The 27,609-nt window shown below is 41.1% G+C and overlaps 1 protein-coding gene across 1 annotated transcript; it reads left to right on the top strand.

The window, feature by feature from the left end:
* The first annotated feature begins 6,669 nt into the window (after positions 1–6,669).
* On the top strand, positions 6,670–25,808 carry Slc35g2 (solute carrier family 35 member G2). Its single transcript, XM_057767942.1, has 2 exons — positions 6,670–6,927; positions 23,536–25,808. Exon 2 carries the CDS (start codon positions 23,551–23,553, stop codon positions 24,787–24,789), a length of 1,239 nt encoding a protein of 412 aa, XP_057623925.1. The 5' UTR covers positions 6,670–6,927; positions 23,536–23,550; the 3' UTR covers positions 24,790–25,808.
* Positions 25,809–27,609: the final 1,801 nt, after the last annotated feature.

The following is a 27,609-nucleotide window of genomic DNA, read 5'->3' as shown; positions in this document are numbered from 1 at the left end:
CTCTGTAGCTTTGGAGCCTGTTCTGGAAACTAGTTCTTGTAGACCAAGCTGGCCTTTAACTCCCAGAGATCCGTCTGCCTCTGCCTCCCAAGCATGGGAATTAGACGCATGTGCCACCACTTCCTGGTTGCTCCTTGATCTTTTTCTCTCTCTTTTTCTCCAGTTTATTCTCTCTGCCTGCAAGCCCTGCCTATCCTTTCTCCTGCCTTGCTATTAGCCATTCAGCTCTTTATTAGACCAATCAGGTGTTTTAGCCAGGCAAAATAACACAGTTTCACAGAGTTAAACAAATGCAACATAAAAGAATGCAACACATCTTTGCATCATTAAACAAATATTGCACAGCATAGACAAATGCAACACATCTTAATATTCTACCACAATCCTCGGCACTCCTTTTGAAAGCGACTCAACTCTGTTAGAGAGCTTATTTCCACTCCATTCTTTTGTAGCTTCATAGCAAATTTGAAACTGGGACGTTTCCAATTATATCTTGAAGAATGTATTGGAGACAGTGTTGAATATAACCCAGGCTGGTTTAGAACTCAGTGTTGCTGAGCATGGTCTTCTGCTTCCACCTCCCATGTGCAGAGTATAGCACCACCCCCAGTTTCCAAGTTTGCTTGGTCACAAAGCTCCATACAAATTTTGAGATAGATCATTCCATTTCTGCAAAAATGTTTTCGGAATTTTGAAAGGACTTGTATAAAATTTGTAGCTCATATTGGCTTGTATGAACATACTCTTATACATCATAAATATAGTCTTTCCATGTATTCCTGTTTTAAATTTCTTTCAGTAAGTAATGCTTTATAGATTTTAGATTTTACATCCTTTGTAGCTTTAAGTCTAGTCCTAATTGTAAATGGGAGTCTTTGTGTCTCTCCATCCCCTACTTCCCCCCCCCCCCCCCCCCGTGCTGGAGATCAAACACATGGCCTTGCACTTGGTAGGCAAGTACTCAACTGTGGGCCTACAAGTCCAGACAGGATTACTTTCTTAATTTCATTTTCTTTTCTTTCTTGTTTTTCAGATTCTTTTTATTATTTGTATGAGTCTTTTGCCTGAATAAGTCTGTGTCCCATATGCATCCCCAGTGCCTGCAGAAGTCAGAAGCAGGCATCAGATTCCCTGTAACTGGAGTTACAGATGGTTGTAAGGCACCATGAGGGTGCTGGGAATCAAACCTGGGACCTCTGCAAGAGTAGCAAGTGCTCTTAACCACTAAGCCATCTCTCTGGCCCTAATTTCTTTTCTGGTTATCCATTGTTAGTGTACAGAATTGCCACTAGTTATATATTCTTAGCTTTAGGTCCTGCAGTTTTATTGATTTCTTATGCTAGTTTCAACGTTTGAGTCTTATAAGTTTTATTTTATTATTTATTGGTGGGGGGGTACTTAGGGCTTTATACATATAAAAGTGTGTTGTCTATAAACAAAACTTTCCCAGCGAGATCAGAGTTTTTTTCCTTCCCTAATTGCTCTGTTTAGAACTACTAACTCTATGTTGAATAGGAAAGACACAATCTGGGCTAGGGACAGTGCTCGGTGAATAAAGCCTGTGGGTCTGCAGTGATCCCGAGAACCCATGCGAAAAGACAGTGGTGGGATGGGATGGCCACACGTGTAACCTCAGAGTCAGGGAGGAACGCTGGGCTGGCCAGTCAGCCTTGCCAACATAACAAGTTCCAGTCTAATGAGAGACTCTGTCTCAGAGAGAGGCAGGGTGGGGGAGAGAGAGAAGTACATGATCCTAAGGAGCAACACCTGAGATTTTCCTCTAGAATGCTGTGCGTGCACGCGCTCACACACACACACACACACACACACACACACACCAAATGCAGGCATCCTTCTCTGGTTTCTGAGGTACAGTCTTATCACTGAGTTTGCATGTGCAGTCCTTTGTTGACTAAGCTGTTGCTATGCACACTGCAGGACATTATTATAATCTTTTCAATAAAAAATCTGATGTGAGGTGAAAGATATCACATGGCAATTATGGCTACCAAATCTTAAGTAGCCTATAGGCATGATCTTGAGCAGCCCCAAGGAAGGGTGATGTTTGGTGGGCTTTCTCAGAGGCCGAGTTTGAAGAGGGCAGCTCCAGGGTTGGGTCCGTGGCTTGGCACACTGAGGGTGGGGTTTGGAATGGGAGGAGTGAGACCTGAGCATTTAATGGGACCTCAAGCTGAAGATCCCAAACATTACTGAACTTTGATAATTGCAAAAGTAAAGGCAATAATGCTGATGAAGGAAATTAGTATTTCCATAGTAGTAAACAAGGACCTGGGTTATCCCGAATCTGAACTGTATATGAGACTCAGAAAAGAACCATTCTTGAGAACTGATGAGCCACAATAGATATCAAACATGTTTTTTGTATAAAACAGCAAGATTTTTTCTTTTTTCTTTTTATTTTTTGTCTTTCTTAAAGATCATATTAGGGTTAGGGTATTAGCTCAGTAAAGTTCTTGTCACACAAGAATGGGGACCTGAGTTCAGATCCCCAACATTCCACATAAAAAGCTGGGCATGGGGCAATGTGCCCTTGTGTCCTTGTAATTCCAGAGCTAAGGAGGCTGAAACGGGGCCATCTCTAGGACTTGATGACCCACCAATCTAGTTGAATCAGAGAGCTCCAGGTTCAGTGAGAGACCTCAAAAAAATACAGTGAAGACTTACTGAGGAAGAAAGACAGCAGATGTTAACCTCTGACCTCCACATGTATGCACATAAGGACACACACACAAACATGTATATACATGCACCATAAAAGAGTAAGAGTGGTGTGGGACTATTGTCTGTATTCTGTCAATTATGTTTTAAATAAACGTTGATTGGCCAGTAGCCAGGCAGGAAGTATAGGCAGGACAACCAGACAGGAAGTAGAGACAGGTCTAGGAGAACAGGAGAATTCTGGGAAGAAGGAAGCCCATTCCTTGGCAGTTGTGATCCCAGCCACAGAAAAAGCAAGATGTGACTGCTCCACTGAATAAGGTACTGAACCACATGGCTAACAGATGAGAATAATGGGCTATTATAAGATATAAGAGTTAATAAGAAGCCTGAGCTAGTGGGCCAATCAGTGTATGATTACTGTAGACCTCTATGTGATTTCTTCTGGGATTAAATGGCTTGGAGATTGGGCGGGACAGAAACTCAGTCAACATAAGACAAAATAAAAATTTGAAAAGGACATTTCACCATGTTAATATGATGTCATTTTCAAAGGAAATGCTAGCTTTGTATTAAAAAACAAACAAATAAATAAAAGTGGGCTGTGGATAAAGTGCAGACTTTATTTGGTAGAACGCTGCTGAGAATGCCTGAAGCCCTGGGTTTGATTCCAAGTAAAACATAATTAGGATGTGGTGGTGCACACTGCATTCCTAGCACTAGAGAAGTAAAGGCATAAGGATGAAGAGTTCAAGTCCATCCTTGACTTCACAGCGAGTTCCACACCAGACTGGGCTACACAAGGTTGCCTATAAACAAACAATGTGATATGAATCTCGAGTTTCTTTGACAGAAATCTAGAGTGAGCATTTCCTTTTTTCTCTTGCCCATAACTATATTGCTCCTTATGGGACTAGAACTTTGGTTTTCTTTTTTGTTGAATGACCCCTCTCCAATACTTCATCTCCAAAAGTATATGATTGACCATGATGATTCTGAATGTGTTGGTGAGAAACAACTCCAAGGGGTTACTGGAAAATAAGTGCATTGTTTACCCTGGAAAATTAGCTAAAGGATGATATAGTTGAACACTAGGTATGATGATTCACTTTTGTCCTTTTGGTTGTGGCCTAGCCTTTAATAGATTAGCCATCTCGCCAGCCTTTGTTGGTTACTTTTGTCATCCTGACACAACCTAGAAATATCTGTGAAAAAGTCTCACTGAGGGATTATCTAGATCAAGTTGGATTGTATTTGTCTTGATTGCCTTAGTTGATGTGGGACTATCCAATCTTCAAATGGGTGGCATCATTCCTTGTTTTGGGCCTTGGACCATCTAAAAATGGAGAAACCTAACTTGACTGTGAATCTGATGTGGCTAGCTGCTCTAGGCTCTTGACCTAGTCCTAGTGAACTCTAACCTGCTCTTTCTCTGTCTCTCTGTCTCTCTCTTCCTTCTAAGTCACTCCTGTTGGGGTATTCTACCACAGTAACAGAAATGAAACTAGGTACTAGAGAAAGAGGGAAATGAAGGAAGAAAAAACTACTTAAGTGCAGATAGAGGAAAGGGGATAGCATTTCTTATTTTTTATTTATTTATTTATTTTTTATTTTCGAGACAGGGTTTCTCCGTAGCTTTTCGGTTCCTGTCCTGGAACTAGCTCTTGTAGACCAGGCTGGCCTCGAACTCACAGAGATCCGCCTGCCTCTGCCTCCCAAGCGCTGGGATTAAAGGCGTGCGCCACCACCGCCCGGCGGGGATAGCATTTCTTACGATACTGTCTGCAGTCCTGAGTTCAGAGCTCTCTGTCGGTACCCATAAGACTTTCTAGTCCTTATACCAAGTGCATTCCTTTCCTTAAAATCTTCTTAGTATGAATTTTTGACAGTTGCAAGGAAAGGTTGAGGATTAAAGCACAAAAGAATTTCATTTATTACACATAGCAAAATGTCTAGAAATCCTCTTTTCCTATCTCTCAGTATCGCCGTCACTTGGAATGACAGCTGTGCTAAATCCTAATGTCACTCTCAAAACTCCCAGGAAGACTTCACTCTTAAAGTCTAGCCTCTCCCCACCCCCATTCTTGGCTCTCTTCCTCTCCCCATTTCTTCTTTAAAGGGAAACAAAATCTTTGCCAAATCTCACATACTGCTGTCAAGGTTCCTTTTGTTTCTCTGTTCCCTACCTAGATCAGCAGAATTCATGCCTGTTTGGACAGCAAATGACCCCTCCTTTTAGAAAGGGTGAAAGATGGGAGATTGTTTTGTTCTGGTCTCATTTGTATTCTGGATAAGTAAGTGTTTACTTGGACATTAATTCTATTTGCAGATAACTATGCCTGGAAGGAAGTCCCTTTGGGTAACTTTTGCTATGATTTTGCCTTGGGTTGTTTTAGTGATCTTTTTTTGTTTTGTTTTTCTAAGGTGGGGAGGGGAGGAATCAAACCAGGCAAGCTTTTTGTTTTCACAAGCCTGAGAAATAAGTGGTTAGATCCTAGATTGAGGACAAGCTGCTATGTTGTGCTAGCGGTAATTTAATGACCGAAGCCCCTTTTGTCTTCTTCAGAAGCACTGTTTGGTTTTTCTCCAGAAACAGCTGGAGACTCTCCATCGATGGCTGCCTCACTCAGCAGTTTCTTCACAAGCACTTTTATCAGATGGTGTCCCAGGAATTTAGGCGTGTCCTGAGAATCTTGACCCCTTCAGAAGCAGCCTGCTGCAGCTGGGAGAACAGGAACACTCCCGTGGGAGGAGAGAGAAATCTCCCTCTCCGAGTAGCATAAATTTCTCCTGAGTTGATACTTGGGTGGTTCTCAGCCCTTTTGTGAACTCATTGCTAGCAAGGGGTCAGATTCTTTTCTTGGGGCAAGTCAAACTATTGTTGGCATCCATAGGCTATGGGACCATACTAGGTCACCTGTCACAGTAGATATTGAAGTCTCAGAAACCCATCAAGATGGTTATAGGAGACATTTCATCTTCTAGAACTAACTAACTAACTAACCAACCAACCAACTTAGGCTAGGACTAAACCCAAGGCTTTTTACATGCCAGGCAAGCATTCTATCACTGAACTAAATTCTCAGTCCCATAATTTTTTTTTTTTTGAAACAAGAATCTTTCTACGTAACTGAGGCTGGCCTTGAGATCAATATCCTTCTGTTTCCAACTTCCAAGAGCTGACATCATCATCACCACCCTACTGCGCTCCCAAGTTTTTATAATATTGCTAACCTCAGTGAACTAAAATCCTGAATAAAGAAAATATATAATGTCCTGAATAAAGAAGTTGTTTTTAAAAGGCGTGTGCACCGCGTGTGCACTTGTGTGTGTGTGTTACTTAAAGAAAACCTCTGGAGCCATCCAGACCTGGAGGAAGACAGCCAGTGTGTAACACAAATCTCCATCAGAGCATTCTGAGTTTCAGATGAAGAACAGATGGTTAACAGAATAGCTCTGTTTCCCATGTGTCTCACACCTGCCCATGCTACCCAAAAGCTAGAGGACAGACAGTTCGCCTCCTCCATCAAGGTGAGTCCTGACTCACAGAGAAGGATGGAAAGGGATCTGAAGGGACTAAAGAAATTCAGGCAGGCAAAGCTTATCTTTTTCCACAGGTTTTAAGGGATTGTATTCATTTAGATTGAGGCTTGGGGTATACAAACATTTGCACTGTCAAGACTTTCCCCCACCTTTAAGAAGCATGGGTAAAACGCCCAGAAGAACTCAAAGATACCCCCAAACTCTTCTGTCCTGAGGTTTACCGATGCTGGACACCTTTTAAATATCAAGGAATCAATTTTAGTTCTTATAACCAGGTAGAAATGAATGGAGACTGCCTCCCTGTGCCTTCCCAGAAGACTATGACGCCCTGGCTGATAGTGGATAGCATCTAAGTCTTCCCACCTTCACCCCCCACCCCCAAGGGCGTTGGCAGCTTCCCTCGCCTGGGGCTCTCAAGCCTCTGGGGGGACGGCCAGTCACTGGGTCTAGGCAGGCATCCTGGTGGTCTCCAGCGGGTTTCCACTCCTGCGGAGGCCGGGGTTGGGGGTTGGGGCAGCAAAGAGCGCAGGCGCAGTGCCCGCGTCTGGCGCCCCTTTCCTTGCTGGTCGCCCCTGGCAGTCTAGGCTGCAGTGGTCCCCACCGAGCGTGCGGTGGCCTCAGCTGGCTAGGGAGGCCAAACCGGGAGCGCCGCTCGGGGAGAGTCCGCTAGAGCCCCGGGAGCATCCGCTTTGCCGTGACTTGCAGGTAACCGACTCGGCGGCGGGTGGGCAGCAGCGGGCGGTGCAGGATTCTGCCTGCTTGCGGGCTGGTCCGGCCGGGAAGAGGGCGCGCAGCGAGCCCAACTCCCCACCGGTAGAGAGCCTCACTTGGGGAAAGGCAGGCTGGCGTCAAGCACCCACCTACTTGACAGATCTCCGTGGGGCGCACGTCTCTGCGGGACGTCCGAAAGGCCACCCAGTGCCCACTTCTCCCTACTGCTGTCCTGGAGAATGGGAACAGCGGCTTGATAAAGTCAGCATCAGCCCGCGGCCTCATCCCACCCAGGTCCTGACACCGTTGCTTGTGGGAGCCCTTCCCCAGTCCGCATGATGAAGGTCCGGGGTGTTGTCCCTCCTCTGGCCCTCCGGAGCCCACATTATCTCGGCGAGTGCTTGTGGCGTCATAGAAGCGGTTGCAAAGGCAACTTTCAAAAATTGCTGGGTGGTTTTAGGAGTCTGGCTGAGATTTTAGATTTGCCATCACTTTCCTGTGTCTAAGAGTCTTAAACTCCAGTATAGATGGACTGAGATTTTCGTGACTGGATGAGGCGGAACTGACTTCCCTGAACCTCCACCTCTACACTCGGCCACGGTCGGGCCCTTCCTCCCCGTTCCTTGTTTCACGGAAAAGAAAATGCGGATTTTCTTGACGGAATTGGTTCTGGGGTTAGAATTTTACGCAGCGTGTGTTCATTTGGTTTATTAGAGGGAGAAGAAGGGTAGCGAGAAATGACAGGAAGGACACTCATACTGGGGCAGCTGGGGGCGCTGCGCAGATCCACGTCACTGCCCAGGCTGTCATCAGGCGCTAGGAACTGGAGCAACTTCCCCTCCCAATGAGGATTAAGGGGTCCAGGACAGTCTCCCACTAGGCGGGGATGGTGAGAGAGTGGGCCTGGAGGGGCCCTGTGTGCAGCCTGTTCTCCCCGGAAAGGACTCTGAACAGAGTTGACGGTGTCCGTGGTGCTGAAGCTCCTTATTTCCCTACTCTACGATTTGCTGGGCGCACGCCAGCCATAGTTTCCTGTTTTGCACCTTTGCCCAAAATAACCTATCACCAAGGCAAGCGGACAGGACAGAGCCGGCCAAACACTGAACCCTTTCGCAGATGGGTTGAGCCTGACCTCCTGAGGGTAGCACTGCAGGGAAATGTGGTTTACCCTGGAGGAAGCGATAAAGCATATGTATAGCTTGTTTGATTGCCTAAGCGAAAGTACTGTGAGCAAGCACATACCTCGTGCGTGTGTAGGATGTGTGTATGAAGACATGCACACAAGTGCAATGCTTATCTCTTTTCAGAGCCATCATGAACTACAAATCACACATTTCCCAGAATCTTTTGTAATCCATCTTATTTTCTGACAACTGTTTAGTTTCTGGACTCTGTTGCACCATTAATTTTCATAATCATCTGTCCCAAAGGCACTGTGCCTGTAGATTGAAGTACGTGGTGCATGGCCAAGCAACTAAGTATTCACACACATTTAAGTTCCAAAGAATGATGTACTAGAGGGACTGGGAGCATAGAGCATGCAAGAGACCTTATGTGGGCTCCTCAGTGCCACAAAAAAATAAAATAAATAAATAAATAAATAAATAGAAAGAAAAGAAAAAGAAAGCATGATTATTTTAAAAATTTAGGTAATAAAAAAGTGCATAAAACCAGAAAAAATTGAAAACAGGTTTTCTGTTATATGAGCACACGTGCAATTTAGACGGACTATTCTTCTGTTGTGTTTTAACTAATGCAAAATTGTTCTGCCTTAGACTCTAAATTGCTGAGATTAGATAGGATTATGGATATGTGCTACCAAGCCCAGCAAATGCCATATATTTTTCTTTTAGACAGATTTTATATAGTCACAGTTGGACTAAACACTTGATATGTAGACAAAGAGGACCTTAAATTCCTGCTCCTCCTGCCGTCACCTCCCGAAAGGTGCGGTTACAAGCATGCACTACCATGCCTGGCCTAGCACCGCCCTTAAATGAAATTATTGTAAGCATGGAATGAGAGAGATGTCTCGGCAGCGAAGAGCGCCTGCCTTTCTTGCAGAGCACTTGTTTGATTCCCAGCACCTGTACTGCATCTGACAACTCTGCAGTTCCAATTCCAGATGCTCTATGCCCTCTTCCGTCCTTAGAGGGCACCGGGCATGCACATGGAGCACATACAGCCACACAGGCAAACATTCATACATATACTATAAAAATAAATAAATCAATCAATCTAAGGGGGAAGTTATGGTAAAGTACATGAATTCTATCTTCTCAAAGATTAAAATGCATTAAGTTGATGATAGTGCATTAGTATTAGACGCACAATGTACAGTACTTCCTGGATTTATTCATTGGACTGGAACTTCATGCATATAATTAGTAACTCCCTATTTCTCACTACCCTCCCATCCCTTGGTAAGCACGATTCTCCTCTTTTCTATGACTTTGCCCATTTTATATATTCCATGCAAGTGGGATCACACAGTGTTTGTGATTGACTTATTTTTATTTGGCATAATATCTCAAGTTTCATTTTTATTCTTCCAGATGATAGAATTTCTTTTTAAAGGCTTAATATTAGTACTTTGTATTTACATATACCCCATTTAAAAATCCATTCATGTATTAATGGACACTTAACTTGTTCCACTTGATATAACATCTTTGAACAAACACACTTGTTTAATTACAGTCTTTTTTGTTTTGTTTTGTTGTATTTTGAGACAGGGTTTCTCTTTGTAGACTTGGCTCTCCTGGAACTTGCCCTGTATATCACACTGGCCTCAAATCCACAAAAATCCTCATGAGTGTTGGGATTAAAGATGTGTGCAACCACTGCCAAACTAATTACATTATAATCTTATAATAACATTCTAGAAGTAAAATTTGTTGTTCAAAGGATGGATATTTTTGTTTTTTGATTCATTAATTGGTTCAAATATTTCTTTCCTTTCTTTTCCCCTTTAAGCATCTACAAAAGCACCACGTTTAAGGAATATTTACTGGGCAAACACTATTCACAAATTGTGCCTTAAAAAGTAGATAAATATGCCAAGTGGTAGTGGCCCATGCCTTTAATCCCAGCACTCAGGAAGCACAGGCAGGTGAATCTCTGTTAATTCAAGGCCAGCCTTGTCTACAAAGAGAGTTCCAGGACAGCCAGGAGCCTCCCACCCCCATCCTTTCACCAAAATCGGGCTTTATAAATTTTCTAAAGGTATTTTCTAATTGGACAGACAAAAAAGAAAATTTGGTCATTTATTCATTACCAATATTTCTCATTTTATGACTTGCTTATTCGTATCTTTATTTTTCTATTGGCATGTTTATTTATTTACTTTAACTAATATAAGCTCTTTGTATACTATTGGATTTTGTTTGTTGTACTTTTGAGACAAAGTCTTACTATGTTGCCCTGGCTTGCCTAGAACTCCCTTTGTAGACTACACTGACCTTGAAAGCAAGAGATCTGTTACGTGAGAACCTGGGCCTGTACCATCACATTTTTTTTCTTTTTAATTTTGTTAATAATATTCTGTACAGAAATTTTCAATATATATACATATATATTTAAATTTCTATTCAAGTCGCTTTTCGCCTCATTTTTGAAACAGGGTCTCTCCTTTAACTTGGAGCCTACCAACTGGCTAGACTGGCTGACTAGTGAGCTCCAGGAATCCACCTGCCTTCCCTCTTTCCCCTCAGTACCAGGGTTATTTTATGTGCTACCAGCGGGCTTTTATGTGCTGCTGGGGATCTGAACACAAGTCTTCATGCGTGCTCAGCAAGCACTTCATCGACTGGGACATCTCAGTGTATGCTAATACACGTCATTATATTTTTTGGCATTACGTCAGCCTTGCATTTCTCTATGATAAAGGTAATCCCCATCAGTCTTTGAGATACTGAGATTACAAGCATGCACCTGTTTCTATTGGTCTTCATATCTAAATATCTTCTCATGGGCACATCATTTGAAGTTTCAAACCAATGATTCATTTAAAATTTGTAAAAAAGATACTTTAAAACTTAGATTTATTCTCTCATTTCCTTTTAAAATTCAATCCATTACTAGTTGTAAATTCTTTTGTAGATTAAACAATAAAATAATTATTTTACTTTTTTAATATATACAAGTCCTGGGTTTGAGTGACAGAGCAAAAAGGAGTTAAAGAGTATTGATTTCTAATCCATCTATGCATATGTAGAACTATCCTTTAGAGTATTTTTTTTTTGTTATCAGCAAGAAAATGTGTCCAAGCACACTGATTAGTCAAAATGGGAATATATGTTAGTATGCTTCTTACAAGAGAGCTACCCATGCATAAGAATTATACACAGAAGCTGGGCGGTGGTGGCGCACGCCTTTAATCCCTGCACTTGGGATGGCAGAGGCAAGCAGATCTCTGTGAGATCGAGACCAGCCTGGTCTACAAGAGCTAGTTCCAGGACAGGCTCCAAAACCACAGAGAAACCCTGTCTCGAAAAACCAAAAAAAAAAAAAAAAAAAAAAAAAGAATTATGCACAGAAGATTCGTCAAATGTCTTTTGACAACCATCCATTATGAATCGATGTAATGTATTTTCCAAAACAAAAGAATGACTATTTGAGTATTGATAAACTATTCTGTATTATTTTCTTTCTAGGGTTTAAAATCATTTTGAAATAGACAAATGAGAATAATAATTTTTAAAATATTTACTTTGTCATTGGGGGAGGGTGCCACAGCACCTGTGTTAGGGGGCAGCTTGCAGGAGTTGGCTCTCTCCTGTGTGAGCCCAGGAAATGGACCTCAGGTTGTCCGGCTTGGTGCGCAAGTTCCTGAGTCTGCTGAACCATCTCAACAGCCCTGGGGATAGAAACCTCAGGTTTTTACAGGATATCTTTAAAAACAAAGCTGATTAGAAGAAATAAGAAAATCAGGCTATAAAATGAAATCCTCCTAGTCAGTGCAACTCTGTAGACACCACCACAGATAGTTTGAAGTGAATATTTTCAGATTATTACATTGATAACAATGAATGCGACATCCAGACACATTTTAACTTTAGAAATCTGAGGAATACACATCATGAATTTAATGAAACATAAATAGGGTCATAATATATATTTTTCTGCTTTGTTGTTGTTGTTGTAGATTGGTTGATTGATTTTTTGAGGCAAGGTCTTGAGTCTGTGGCCAGACTGGCCTTGCCCTCTCTAGCTCCCTGGCTCAACCTCCTAGGTGCTGAGATTGTAGTCATGTGCCCTGATTCTGTTTTTCATGTATAAATGTTTTATTTTTCATCAGAACATTATTTTAAGATTTCAGACATTTTATGTACATTTAGATTACTGGCAGTTTACTATAACTTACTATAACTCTGTGTGATAGTGTTGTTTCCTCATGCTAAATTCCTAAAAGCTGATGTTCACACTGCATTGCAGGAGACAGTGCACAATTTCTGGAGTCTCACAGCACGCCCCGTCTGTCCCGCCTCAGTGGGAAAACACAGGGCAGTATCGATACGCAGCTTTACTGGACTTTTCACCTTAAGAACCTGAGGAACGAAAGAAAATATTTGCTGGTCCATTTTTCTATTATGTACTACTTTATCTTGGTTCTAAACAGGAGTGAAGGTCTGGAGGGAGAGTGGGTGAGGCTTTTAAAAATGGTGGAGGATGATTGTCAGATTCTCTTACTGGTTTTTGGGTTCCCTTACCTCAAGAGTCAGGAGACATGAGAGTCAGGACTATGGACAACCCTCTGCGTCAGCTAGTGTGATCAAGGGTTAAAGGTCTACAGTGAAGCGGGAACTTTCCTCAGAGACAGCCAACTAGACCAGAGAGCGCCCAGCATTTGTTGACTCTGGTTTTGAGGTATGACATATCAAGAAAAAAGATAGCTATCATCCTTGCTTGAAGTGGTTAACAGTTTGTCAGAGGTTATGGTTATGTATACATACCACTCACAGTGATCGAGTATGTTAAGGACTTCTGGAACATGCCAGAAGACAGTGTTCAGAGCCCAGAGAAGGAACAGATCATTTAGACAAAAGCTTCTTCAAGTGAGTTTCTAGCCCCTGAGTGTCTCAAGCTTTAAACAAATGGCCTTGTATTTTCTTAGGATGTGAATCTGACTCCTCTTATTCTGGATATATTTATTTGCTCTTTCTCCTTTGATGGAGCCAATCTCCTGACCTTATCAGCTACTTGACCCAAATCTTCTTAGGATTCAATCCTGATGGCCCTGCCAGCCTCTTCACAGCACTGAATAAACAGAGCTGTGGGCCAAGGAATTAAAATTTCAAAGGTGCTAATTACTTGTTAGAGTCGTTTACTAGATCTTCAAGCCCAAGGATGTCTACTTATAAAACTGCACCAACGCAAGGAAGAGAGGCTCTTGGGCAATGAGAGGAAGAGCTAAGAGGTACAAGTGAAGATTTGGACAAGTGAAGATGCTTCCATGAGAAGCATAGGGATCAAGGGTAGAGACAGCCAAATGAGGGCCATTGTGAGAGGGTTCTCCAAACGTGGTTAAGATTCAAGGACCATTCACCTACCACCATGCTCGGCTCTTAAAACATTTTATTAAATGTGTGTGTGTAGGTCATAACACAATTTGTGAGGTCTTTCTGAGTTGGATTTGCCAGTAACAAGCACGTTTTACATCGTGAAGCATCTTCCCATCCCCCTTCTCTGCTGTGTTAAGAACACATTGCATTGAGGCATAAAGATATCACTTGCTCTATTTCTGAAGAGGGAAATATTGCTTCTCTGAGCAGCTTCTGAAATTGCATTCCTAGGAGATGAATGATACTGTCTTCTGTTTCAGTGCTGACTCCATTTCCTGGTCCAGATGATCAGAAATCTGTGCATGCGTTAGAGAACAGCATGAGGTCCATCTGTTCAGGTCAGATTTCCCCACATTAACATGAAGATTTATGGGGTGGTAACTTATGTAAGAAAAGCCAATGGGAATGATATCATATTCTTTGCTGCCATTTGGAATCTACGTTATATTTTTAGTTCATTGAAAAAATACCATAGTATATACACAGGCACACGCAGGATTCTTCCAAAAGCAGTAACAAAGGCATCTCCCTTGGTTTGTAGTCATTTACCTCTGTTTGGGTTTAAGCACTAGACACCATCCATTCATATTTTCCTGTAAAATGCTCTATTTATCCACAGCTTTCCACGCACAGATGGCACAGATAGACAAGAACTACGCTTGGCTTCTTGGTGACTCGTCAGACTAAAATACACAGTCGTGATTTGTTTTTTCTTCTTTAGAAAGTAGATTAAACTTTTTTAGATTTTAAATAGATATTTACATAGAAAAATAAAAAATTCGTAAGTACATATGCATGCATATAAATTAGTATACACATGCATATTAATTATTCTATATAAATAGAACTCCCTACCCATGAGTGTTCTTTAGTCTGTCTTTCTTTCTTTCTTTCTTTCTTTCTTTCTTTCTTTCTTTCTTTCTTTCTTTCTTTCTTTCTTTCTTTCTTTCTTTCTTTCTTCCGTCCTTCCTTCCTTCCTTCCTTCCTTCCTTCCTTCCTTCCTTTCTTTCTTTCTTTCTTTCTTTCTTTCTTTCTTTCTTTCTTTCTTTCATTTTAGTGGAGGCACAGAATCTCATGTAGCTCAGGCAGGCTTCAAACTTTCTATGTAGTCAAGGATGGCACTGCACTCCCAACCTTTAGAGTGTTGCCATGTCCAGGTTATACGGTACCAAGCACCAAACCCAAGGCATCCTACCCGCTGGGCAAATACTCTTCCCACTGAACTACAATCCCATCCCATGAATACACTTTTATAAACTCTCTGTCATATAAAGAGAGCCAGGGTGACTACCCTTATGTGTACATTTTATATCCCTTACTGATGATCTCCTTAGGTTCCATTATTGGAAATAGCATGGCTGGGAGAATTCACACACATTAAAAAAAAAACATTGTTTTTTTGCTTTTGTTTTTTTATTTATTGATATTTATTGAGCTCTAGATTTTTCTTTGCTCCCCTCCCTGCCTCTCCTTTCCCCTCTCCCAAGATTCCCATGCTCTCAATTTACTCAGGAGATCTTGTCTTTTTCTACTTCCTATGTAGATTAGATCTATGTAAATCTTTCTTAGTGTCCTCATTGTTGTCTACGTTCTCTGGGATTGTGGTTTGTAGGCTGGCTTTCTTTGCTTTATGTTTAAAAACCACCTATGAGTGAGTACATGTGATAATTGTCTTTCTGTGTCTGGGTTACCTCACTCAAAATAATGTTTTCTAGCTCCATCCATTTTGCTGCAAAATTCAAGATGTTGTTATTTTTTTCTGCTATGTTGTACTCCAGTGTGTAAATGTACCACATTTTCCTTATCCATTCTTCCATCAAGGGGCATTTAGGCTGTTTTCAGGTTCTGGCTATGACAAACAAAGCTGCTATGAGCATAGTTGAACACATGTTCTTGTGGCACGATTGAACAACCTTTGTATATATACCCAAAAATGGTATTACTGGATCATGAGGAAGGTTGTTTCCTAATTTTCTGAGAAATCGCCACACTAACATCCAAAGGGGTTGTATCAGCAATGCAGAAGTATTCCCTTTTCCCCACAACCTCTCCAGCATAAGTTGTCATCAGTGTTTTTGATCTTGGCCATTCTTACAGGTATAAGATGGAATCTCAGAGCTGTTTTGATTTGCATTTCTCTGATGACTAAGGATGTTGAACATTTCCTTAAGTGTCTTTCAGCCATTTTAGATTTCTCTGTTGAGAGTTCTCTGTTTAGGTTTGTACTCCATTTTTTTTATTGGATTATGTGTTCTTTTGGTGTCTAATTTCTTGAGTTCTTTGTATATTTTGGAGATCAGACCTCTTTCTGATGTGGGGTTAGTGAAGATATTTTCCCATTCTGTAGGCTATCGTTTCGTCTTGTTGACTGTGTTCTTTGCTTTACAGAAGCTTTTCAGTTTCAGGAGGTCCCATTTATTGTTTCTCTCAGTGTTTGTGCTGCTGGGGTTATAATTAGGAAGTGGTTCCCTGTGCCAATGTGTTCAAGTGTACTTTCCACTTTCTCTTCTATAAGATTCAGTGTGGCTGGATTTATGTTGAGGTCTTTGATTCATTTGAACTTGAGTTTTGTGCATGGTGATAGATAGGGGTCTATTTTCACTCTTCTACATGTTGATATCTACTTATGCCAGCACCACTTGTTAAATATGCTTTCTTTTTTCCATTTGATATTTTTTTGCTTCCTTGTCAAAGATCAGGTGTTCGAAGATGTGTGGATTGTTATCTGGGTCTTCTATTTGGTTCTATTGGTCCTCCTGTCTATTTGTATGCCAATACCAGGCTGTTTTCAGTACTGTAGCTCTGTAGTAGAGTTTGAAGTCAGGGATTGTGATGCCTCCAGAAGTTCTTTTTGTACAGCATTCTTTTGGCTAGCCTTGTTTTTTTTGTTTGTTTGTTTGTTTTTCCATATGAAGTTGAGTACCATTCTTTCAAGGTCTTTGAAGAATTTTGCTCGGATTTTGATAGGTATTGCATTGAATCTGTCACACATATAAAATTTTGATACCTATTGCTAACTAACTTTTGATGAGAATTACGTAATGCTCATTGTTAATGTAGAGTCCTTGGCAATGACATGGACTTGATAAGTCTCTTCACCTTTGCAGGATGTGTGTGTGTGTATGTGTGTGTGTGTGTATTTTACATTAACGGAGTGTGGTGATTTTAGTATGTCTATGTGTACTGTGTTGCCTACCAGGTATTGTAAAATCAAATTCAAAATGTGACTTATGGTTTGGTTTGAAACAAAAGGGCATCTAATGACCAGTTGCTAATGGTCTTATCTTTAGGATTTTACTGAAATATAGTATATGGAAAGATGTAACTGAATTGTAACTTTATTAATTGTAACATCAGTCTGTTATGTGAAGAATTCGGTATGATTTAAACAGATCAAATTTGTAAAATTTTGTTACTAATTCATTGTGGCATTTCCAGACATTGGCCTGGAGTGCGCCTTGGAGATTCAGGCTTGGTGCTCACACAGATAACCAGCAGGAAGAACCAGCAGGGCATGGGAGCGGGTGGTGCAGGCAGTGTTTCAGGGATCCAAGGGCGGACTACTGCTGCTAGGGTGTTCCTTTTTCTGTTCAGAGATTCTTGCATATCTGAGATGGTTGGAAAGCTTCTTTGAACTCAGCTGGGATGTTTGATACCCTTTCATAAAATTTAGTTAAATAATAAGCAGCCAAGAAGTACATCAACAACCCAAGAATTTCTTTTACACTAAAGCAGCATGCAATCAATGCAATAAATCAATGATTTAACCAGGCAGATACATATAAAAAGATCCTAAAATAGAAAAATACCATTTTACATGGGCAGAGTGATACATACCTTTAATCCCAGCACTCAGGAGGCAGAGGCAGGTGAATCTCTTTGAGTTTGCGGCCAGCCTGGTCTACATAGTGAGTTTCAGGACAGCCAGGGCTACGCTCCCTTCTCCCCTCAAAGAGAAAAAGATGGTTTTATTCTTGGCCTCCTTTCTAGCATTTAGCACTAATACTCACCAGCAGGATGAATTTAAAGGTGCTGATTTCACTGCAAATTGATTTTGCTTAAGTTTGTTTTTCTTTCAGGCAGGAGGAAAATAGTGTTAGATGGTAAGTATGTGTCACCTGAGAATGGCATAGTTCATATAAATTGATAACTACTTTTCCGAGGTTAGACCCTTTGCTGGAAGGGAGAGTGCTGATCATAGGGTACCAAACTTGGGATCTGGGCTGCAGCTCAATGGTAGAGCATTTGCTTGTCATGCGTGAGGCCCAGGTGTGATCTCTAGAATCCATGAATAAGGAGGTTAATAGCATAAATGGTGAAAATCTTTCATTCCAGAATGTTCTTAACTGCCAGGCAACACACTCATTGGTGTGCCAGGATGGATTTTAAAGTGTCACATCAGAACTGCTCTGTTCCAAACGAGGCATCATCACTGTCACAGAAGCCAAATCCGTCTACTTGTTTGAAAACTGACACAGACAGGAAAAAAAAATGTTTAGGAAAAAAATAAAACAAATGAAAACTTTTTCAAAAACCTAGTATTGCCAGGTGTGGTGGCTCATGCTTTTAATCTCAGCCCTTTAGAGGCAGAGGCAGGTGGATCTCTATGACTTTCAGGACAGACTGGTCTACATATTGAGTTCCAGGACAGCTAGGGTTATATACTGAGACTCCGTCTCAAAGGACAAAACCAAAAGCAAAACCCCAGAACCCCTGGTATGCATGGCTTGTTACAGTCCATTAGGTCATTAGCCATCACCGAGTAGTGAGGAGCCAGGCTTCTCTTACAGCAGCATGTCCACGTGGATGGCAGACTGGATGATTAGCTTGATACAGGCTGCCTTGTTCTACCGTATCCTCCCTGCCCTGATGGACTGAACCCTTGGGAAGCAAAGCAAGATAGAAGATAGGTCTGCCAGGACATGAACATGGTGTGGAAGATGCAGGTGGCCCTACATGTAACCCTGAGAGCATTTCTGAGGAAGCTGACCAGCAGGGAAAATGTCCCTAGGGACACTGAGCAAACCATCACCCCTGGGGTGCACATTAGCTGTGTCCCCATATACACCTCTACTACTTGGCTCTTACCTCAGAACGAGAGAGAGAGAGAGAGAGAGAGAGAGAGAGAGAGAGAGAGAGAGAGCCGGGCGGTGGTGGCGCACGCCTTTAATCCCAGCACTCGGGAGGCAGAGGCAGGCGGATCTCTGTGAGTTCGAGACCAGCCTGGTCTACAAGAGCTAGTTCCAGGACAGGCTCCAAAACCACAGAGAAACCCTGTCGCGAAAAACCAAAAAAAAAAAAAAAAAAAAAAAAAGAGAGAGAGGAGAGAGAGAAAGAGACAATATATATTATATATTAGTGAACACACATACTAATCTAAAAATTTATCTTTTTCACTCTTCAAAACTTAAACTATAGAAAAGCGTTACTTCTGGATAGTATAAATAGTGCTAAGAAGTTAAGCACTTGTTTTTATGTAGATTTAATAAAGCATCATCAAATTCTGGTAAACTTTCAGGTGACAATTCTAAGTATCTTGAAATACTTTATCAATTTCACAAAACCAATTCCAAGATGTTGACATTTATGAATCTATTGATCTTAAGCCAACTCAAGAGGTATATCTTATTCTAGCCCCAAATTTGAAAATAGAAAAAAGGTTCAAGTCAGTAGTTTTTGATGGTTAAAACATTAGAAATTCTTGCCTTCAACTTCTCAACGAACCGTTTATCTTGTCATTCACTCCAGGCTCATTTTCACTGCCACTTCCATTTTTCTTTCTTTACATTTCTTTCTTCCTTATTCTCTTCCTCCTCCCCCTCTTCTTTCTTTTTTTCCTGATAAATAGTTTGGGGTGGACTATACTTGTTGAAGATGTATGAGCAACAGAGGCTCCGAGCCTTTAAAAAACAATAGCATCTCAATTTATTTGTACTTACTCACTCACCAGTTGGAAGTATGCCTAGAAAGAACGTTTTAATTTGCCCTTTGCTTTTTTAGCGCAGAGAAAGTATCAGAAAGAAAAGGTGAGCAGTGATGGGTCCAGTCACTGTTTAGAATGGCAAGGAAATGTGAGTTGTTGTGTGTCTTGGGGGCAGTTGTTTTTTGTCCAAGATAGCTAGGCACTAGGCAAGAAGACCAAACATCAAAAATTGGTAAACTGGTAAAAAAATTGCCTCACAGAACAAAAAGTCTTCCATAGCAAAGATCTGTGTATTGAGGACCTTTGGAACTGATCTGAGAAAATTCACACCTGCAACCTAAAGGATATCTAACAAAGAAACAAAGATACTGACAGGAACAATTCAAAGGATCAGAGTGTGAAATTCAGGACCACCAAGGCAATTACTGTAAGACAGTGACTCATGCTAACATGAAGCTTGATAGCAAGCCTGAAGTCTGCAGATAGGTGATCAGGGAGGGGAGATTAGAGCAAGCTGGAAACTCATGAACACAATCTGAGGAACAAAGGAAAAGTAGTGCATGGACAGGTTGGAACTTTCAGGGCATCAAATATTTGGATCTTTGAAATTACAAAATGACTAAGCATCGCTTAGACATCCTCCTTATTAGGTTAGCCCCAACTCCATGAAATTATGTAATCTTTTAATTGAGTTAAATTCAAGTGATTTGGGATTTTTTTTTTCTTTTCTTTTTTGAGATGAGGTCTCATGTAGCCTGGTCTGGCCTTGAACACCCTGTGTATCTGAGGCTGGTCCTGAACTCCTGATGTTCCTGCCTCCATCTCTCAAGTGCTGGGATTATAGGATTATACAACACCTGGCTTAGGGGGGTTTTAATCACATCTATGAAATCCATTCATGACAACATTTAGGTTTGTGTTTCATCAAATAAGTGAGGTCTGTGGTTCAGCTTGGCCTAGTTTATACATCAGTAGGCTCTTACACCAGAGGAGTCAGTGTGTGACCTGTGGCCCTTCCATTTTTCTTCCTGTGCCAGTACACTAGAGAAGATGCAGTCCAAAAGATAGAGACAAAGCAAATAAGATAAACCTTTCTTTACAATATTAATTTTTATTTTTTGAGACAGGGATTCTCTGTGTAACCGCCTTAGCTGTCCTGGAACTCACTGTGTAGATCAGGCTGACCTTGAACTCAGAGATCTACCTGCCTCTGCCTCTGAGTGCTGGGATTAAAGGCGTGCGCCACCACTGCAGGGCTACAATTTCTAAAATATTTATTTCTGGTGTGTGAGTATATGTATAGGCACACATGTGCCATGGCATGTATGTAGAAATCAGAGGGCAAACAGTTCTTTTTCTACCATGTCAGTTCCAGGGACTGAATTCAGATCATCATTCTGTTTGGAGTGTGCCTTTGGTCACTGAGCCTCGACAGCCTGATAAACCCCTCTACAGTCCCCAAAAGGAGAGAGTATAAAGAATAAAACAGCAAGCTACTCTTCCTCCCTGATCATGTCCCTGGAGCTGTAGATTTCTCCTGTAGCAGTAAGGGCAAAGCTTTGGATGGGTATAAGGTAAAAATTTAATAATAGCAGCAAATGGGAAGTGATGGAATGTAAAATTTCATTAAGATAATTACTGGCCATCAAGGAAAGGAGAATTGGCATAGTTAAATTGGATACAGTAACTAGCAACATAAAACTCCAGAGCTGAGCCAAGCAGGAAGCAACATGATTACATTATACAAATTAAATTAGAAGTGCTGCAATTGTTTAGATGAAAAAGTGTCTGGAGAAGTCAAAGAAGGCTTGCTCCTAAAGACAGAATTTGAATTAGTTCCTAACAGACGATCAGTATTTAGAACGTTGGAGCAGAGGAGAAGCTAGTGGAATAAAAGCTCGGGAAACCATTTTTTACACACTTGGTACAAGGTCGGGGACACCACACAATTCGTGGAGCAAAGTGTGGATGCCAAGAGGCTAAGTACAGACCAGGCCCACACTAAGCAGGGTATCAAGTGCCTAGCAGAGGAGTTGAATCTCGTATGGCCCAGGCTAGTCTCAAACCCACTCACTATGTAGCTGAGGAAGGCCTTTACTTCCTGGTCTTCCTGCCTCCTAAAGTGTTGGGAATACAGGGTGCCCTGAGTTAGTTGATGTTGATAGTGGAGAAAGGAGATTTGTAGAGAACTCTTGGTTCTTGAATGAGGAAAACTTGGAGGAAAGTTTTTGTTCTGAATCTTTTAAAGACAACATGTAACAACAGGATAAACACCCGTGGGATTTAGAGGAGGGCTGGAACTCAAGGGAACCAGACAGGATGCCAGGGGAATGCTGTAGTCTGGAACCCACACTGGCTTCTTCTAGAATAATAACATTAATGTGGAATTAGAGAAAGAAAACTCCAAGAAATATTTCAAAGACAAAAACCGTAAGAAAGAGTCAGTTTGGAGTGTGATGGTGGAAAGGAGAATCCAGAGTGCTCCTTGGTTGCCAGAGCAGGGATCTGGAAGGACTGCGAGATCAGCAGCAGAAGTGAGGGAGAAGACAGCGCCTTTGAGACTGTGACTGAGTTTGACATTCATTCTAAAGCCACAATTTTTAAAAAGAAAATGGAGAGAAGTGAGGAATAAAGAACAGTCGAATTTCTTGAGCTCGGTCTGCCAGCGACACCGCAGGAGGAAGCTGGTTAGGTCTGGAGGGTCTGGAGGCATGGGTGATATTTTTCCATGACTTCTTCCCGCTGAAGAAGACTTCCAGAAGAAAAGGGAGTAAACAGAGCAGCTGGCTATCCAGACGGCATCAAAAGAATAGAAATGGATTTGATTCTGGGGTCATGGTTTAAGTCCTGAATTGATGAGCTTGGACAAGGATTTGGGAAGTCATGAGCAAAGAAAAAATTCCCCTTTTCTCTGTTGTCTCTTCCCTTTTAGGGTGGACAACTTCAGTACGTTCCACAAGTCTGGTCACAGATGATAATGCCGGATCATCTCTTAGGGCAGAAGAAAAGAATCACTGAAAAGGAAAAGGAAATTGTTCAAAGAAAGATAGGAAGGCAGGCAGTGAGAAAGAAAACACTGTAAAAGATACCCAGAGTTTCATAGGATAATTATAGGTGAGAATAGCCAAAACTACTGCTACCATTTATTGAAGTTTACTGCATATACTTCTGTGGAAAATTCTTTATATTCAGTATTTCTTTAATCCTTACTTTGAAGGATGCTTAATATTTCCCTAACCACAGCATATCATAATACCAAGTGCTGGAATTATAGATATGTATCACTTGGTTTAGATCCTGTTATTATATAGAATCATGTAGGATAATTTTGGGGACTGATGAGAGGCTCAGTGGTTAAAAGCACTTCACTTCCTGCTCTTTTAGTTCCCAGCACCCATGTGGGGTGGCTCACAACAATCTATAATCTAATTCCAGGAAATTCAACTCCCTTTTCTGGCCTGTGAGGATATCTGCATACCTATGCGCGCGCACGCACGCATACACACACACACACACACACACACACACACTCACTCACACACACATATTTAAAAAAATCTTTAAAATTCTTTGGATTTATGTATTTACAACTTAAAATATAGACAAATGGACACAATAAAAAGTCAAGGTGTGATTGATGTTGCTTTTTATTTATTTATTTTTTGTTTTTTTTTTAAAGATGGATAGAAATGAAAAGATGGGAAAATATCAGTGTGTCTTGTACAAATGAGGTATAAAGCTGAAAGACTAGTTGGACCTATGGTATATGTCTCTAATCCTAGCAGTTGGGATTTGGGGACAGGAAGCTCAAGTGTTCAAGGCCAGCATGGGCTAAAAAAACCCAATTAACCAAAACAAACAAAAGAGCTAAATAAGAACAAATACAGTGAGACATTGGGACAGGTTTACAATAGGAGCGATAGGAGGGTGGAAAATCCCACTGGGCTTCACATATGTGATAATGCATACACCAGATCAAATCTTCCTACTGTTTTCTGTCCAGAATTTTGTTATAATATCTACCTTCCATCACTGAATTAATGTGTGTGTGTATAATAGTAATGTGGTTTTCAATGCAATAAACATGTATTTTTTTCTTTTTATTTCCTTAAATAGAATTTATCTGAAGAAATGGATAATTCTCCATCCAAAATATATCCAGTTAAAAAACGTGTGAAAATCCATCCCAACACAGTTATGGTGAAATATACCTCTCATTATCCCCAACCTGGAGACGACGGGTATGAAGAAATCAATGAAGACTATGGCAGATTCATGGAAGAGAATCCGAAGAGAAGTCTGCTGAGTGAAATGAAGAGAAAAGGAAGAACTTTGTTTGGAACCATGGACCCTCAGCCTCCACTAACAGACGACTCAAGAGGCAGTGGGATGGCACAATTCCAGAGCTTTGCAGAAAAAAACATTTTTCAGTCCAGAAAAATGTGGATAGTGCTGTTTGGCTCTGCCTTGGCTCATGGATGTGTGGCTCTCATCACTAGGCTTGTGTCTGACCGTTCTAAAGTTCCATCTCTAGAACTGATCTTTATCCGTTCTGTGTTGCAGGTCTTATCGGTGTTAGTTGTGTGTTATTACCAGGAAGCTCCTTTTGGACCCAGCGGATACAGATTACGACTTTTCTTTTACGGTGTATGCAATGTGATTTCTATCACCTGTGCTTACACCTCCTTTTCAATAGTTCCTCCCAGCAACGGGACCACGATGTGGAGAGCCACAACCACAGTCTTCAGTGCCGTTCTAGCATTTCTACTTGTGGATGAGAAAATGGCTTATGTTGACATGGCTACAGTGGTTTGCAGTATCTTAGGTGTTTGTCTTGTCATGATTCCCAACATCGTTGACGAAGACAACTCTTTGTTAAATGCCTGGAAAGAAGCCTTTGGGTACACTATGACTGTGATGGCCGGACTGACCACTGCCCTTTCGATGATAGTGTACAGATCCATCAGGGAGAAGATCAGTATGTGGACTGCACTGTTCACCTTTGGTTGGACTGGGACAATCTGGGGAGTATCTACTATGTTTGTCCTTCAAGAACCTATTATCCCTTTAGATGGAGAGACATGGAGCTATCTCATTGCTATATGTATCTGTTCTACTGTAGCATTCTTAGGAGTTTATTATGCCTTAGACAAATTCCACCCAGCCCTGGTCAGCACAGTACAGCATCTGGAGATTGTGGTAGCTATGGTCTTACAGCTTCTAGTGCTACACATATTTCCTAGTGTTTATGATGTTTTTGGAGGGGTGATCATTATGATTAGTGTATTTGTCCTTGCTGGCTATAAACTGTACTGGAGGAATGTAAGGAGGGAAGATTATCAGGAAATACTGGACTCTCCCATTAAATGAACACCTGGTTATTATTATCTTGTTAATGTCTAGTTATTAACATGTACATTGCCCTTTTAATATTTACCTGTAGATGTCTTTTGTGTTATATAATTGATAGAGTGCTATATAGTATAAATAATTATGCAGATGCAGGAAGATATTCCAGACCAATATATTAAAGCATAAATATTAAATAGATGAAATATGTCATGAACTTTGTGTATTTATAATTACTAATAAAAGTGATTGTGGTAGAAGGGTATCATTCTCCATCACCAAAGACACAGGACTAGGAGTCTCCAATTGAATTTTTGTGGTTATAAACTTCTTTTTTTAATAATTTATTTTAGGTTATAAACTTCTAAAACTTGAAAAATATTTTTGTTTTGTTTTGAGAAAGGGTCTTTCTGTGAAGTCCTGGCTGTCCTGGAATTTGCTATGTAGATCAGACTGGTCTTGAACTCACAGAGACCTGACTGCCTCTGTCTCTCGAGTGTTGGCATTAAAGGCATGAGCCACTAAGCCTGGGGAGAAATGTTTATTTTATTTATTTATTTTTTTTAACAGGGTTTCTCTGTTTCGCCTTGGCTGTTCTGAAATTCTCTCTGTAGACCAGGCTGGTCTCAAACTCACAGAGATCCTCCTGCCTCTGCCTCCTGAGTGCTGGGATTAGAGTCATGCACCACCATTGCCCAGCTGAACGAAAGTTTATTCTTAATGTTCTACATATGTGCAGCAAGCATCCTTTGAATATCAAAAATATTCATTCATGAAAATTACACATAGAACAAAATGTTGGACACCTAGCTAAAGTCCATCTTTCCACTAAAAATCTAAAGGCCTAGAGTTGAGATAAGTAAGGGGAGTAAAGAAAAGGTGGATTTTCAGTAGCTGGAAAGTTTGTCTTATAGTAGGCCACATTAGGCAATATATAGGGAATAATGAATTCTGCTCCTGTTTATGATTCTATGGTAAGTGTGTAAGTAAAGCAGACATGCCACACTCCTAAAAAAAAAAAAAAAAAAAAAAAAAAAAAAAAAAAAAAGACAAGCCCAGCAACATGTCTTTTGCATTGAGGAACCAAAGTAGATGTGGTTTCTTGTGCAAGAGCTGCACAAGATGAAGCCAGCCACAATTGCAGCATAGATGGAGAGGGACTTTCCATGACCCACGCCTTGCTGTGTTATTGGTGGTTGAGACCTGCTGGGGGAGGGAGAATCATTTTTGTTCCTATTGGTATATTATTGTGTTTCAGTGCCGTTCCCCCACTACATATGGACAGCACTGATTGGATTGGATTTAATGGGTTAAAAAAAAAAAAGTCATTTCCAGGATTGCCAGGGCTACACAGAGAAACTCTGTCTCAAAAAAAAAAAAAAAAAGTCATTAGTTGGGAGGGGGACATGATGAGAGGCATATGGGCATATGGGGAGAGAGTTAGAGGAGGGAAATGGGGTTGGATATGATCATATCTTATTGTATACATGTATGAAATTCTCAAGAATAAAGAAAAATTAAAACTAAATTGTTTTTAACACACTAGCACTAACCATGTTATAGCAGAAAATTGACATGGTTTCCTGAGACTCCACAAAAGGACCTCTAGGTCTGTAAAAGAATACAAGATATCATTAATTTGAGTTTAATTTGGGCCATTATTAATTCTGCACAAGTACATGTTGATGTGATACTGATTATTGAGGTTCTGTCTCTTAGCTCCCAACCCACCCATCTGTACTTTCCTATGTGATGCTAAGGCTCAGACCCTAGACATTTCATTTTCATGGTGCTAGCTAGTGTCTCTCACACTGGGTTTGCCTACAAAGGACATTACCAAGGGGCTGAACCTGCTAGCAACGCCTGTAATTCTAGCTACTTGGGAGGCTGAGGCAGGTGGATCATAAGTTCAAGGACCTGTTTTCAAAAAGGGGGAGCAGCTTCTGGGACCATAGCTTGGTGGCACAGCACTTACCTATTAGGTAGCATGGTGTTGTAGATTCAACCCCAGTCCTTCAAACAAGTAAATAAATAAGAAAACAAAAAGTTACTAGAGAAAGATTAGAAGGCAGAAGAAGGGATTTTTCCTTTCTGTTTGCCTTTAGTGTATGTTGCTGTTTTACCCCAGCAGTCAGCAGGAATTAATGCTACCCTTAAGTTACTTTTGACATTATTCCTTCCTGTAGCATCACTCTTGCCCACAACATCACTCCCTTTGAGCAGTAGAAGGGCCAGCTGCACAGTTTCCTCCTAGACGTCTGAACTATTTCCCAGCTGGGTCATGTCTCTGTGCTTCTGAAATCCTACAGTCCAAACCCGATTCTCCCTTTTCCTAGCCCTAACAGTGGTAGCTGATCCATGAAGCACAATGTCTTTTGGGTTACCTCAGTGTTGAGTGTCACCATTGGCCCTCCATCCCTGACCTCTTTTGGAGGGGTTTATTTGAGACAGGATCTCACTCTATACCCCTGGATGGTTTTGAACTTGGGGTGACTTCCTGCATCTGCCTCTCCAATGATGGGATGACAGGCATGAGGCACCAAACCTGACTTCAGTTTTTCCAGTCCATTAACACATAATCTAAATCTTCTCCATTGTGATATCTTGTGATTTCTGTTTTCCTCAGTGAAGGGTCCAAATCATCTTCAAACAAATCCAAAGGCTCTAATAAGATACCTAGCTTTGGGGAAATGTTGACATTTAGATTTTTCAGGTATTGCTAGACGTTAGTTCCCAATAGACATTATGTAACCTGAGCAGGCATGGGGGTATAAACCTATAATTTTAGCTTCTTAGGAAGCGAAGGCAGAGTGCTCCTAAGTTTGAGTACAGCTTAGGTAA

Source organism: Chionomys nivalis, chromosome 4 (assembly GCF_950005125.1).
Source record: "Chionomys nivalis chromosome 4, mChiNiv1.1, whole genome shotgun sequence".
Lineage (NCBI taxonomy): Eukaryota > Metazoa > Chordata > Mammalia > Rodentia > Cricetidae > Chionomys > Chionomys nivalis.
Note: the sequence above shows the minus strand (reverse complement) of the source record. Positions and strands in the feature narration are given on the sequence as shown.

Coding starts and splice junctions, on each gene's coding strand:
- Slc35g2 (XM_057767942.1), top strand. CDS start 23,551: ATGGATAATTCTCCATCCAAAATATATCCAGTTAAAAAACGTGTGAAA.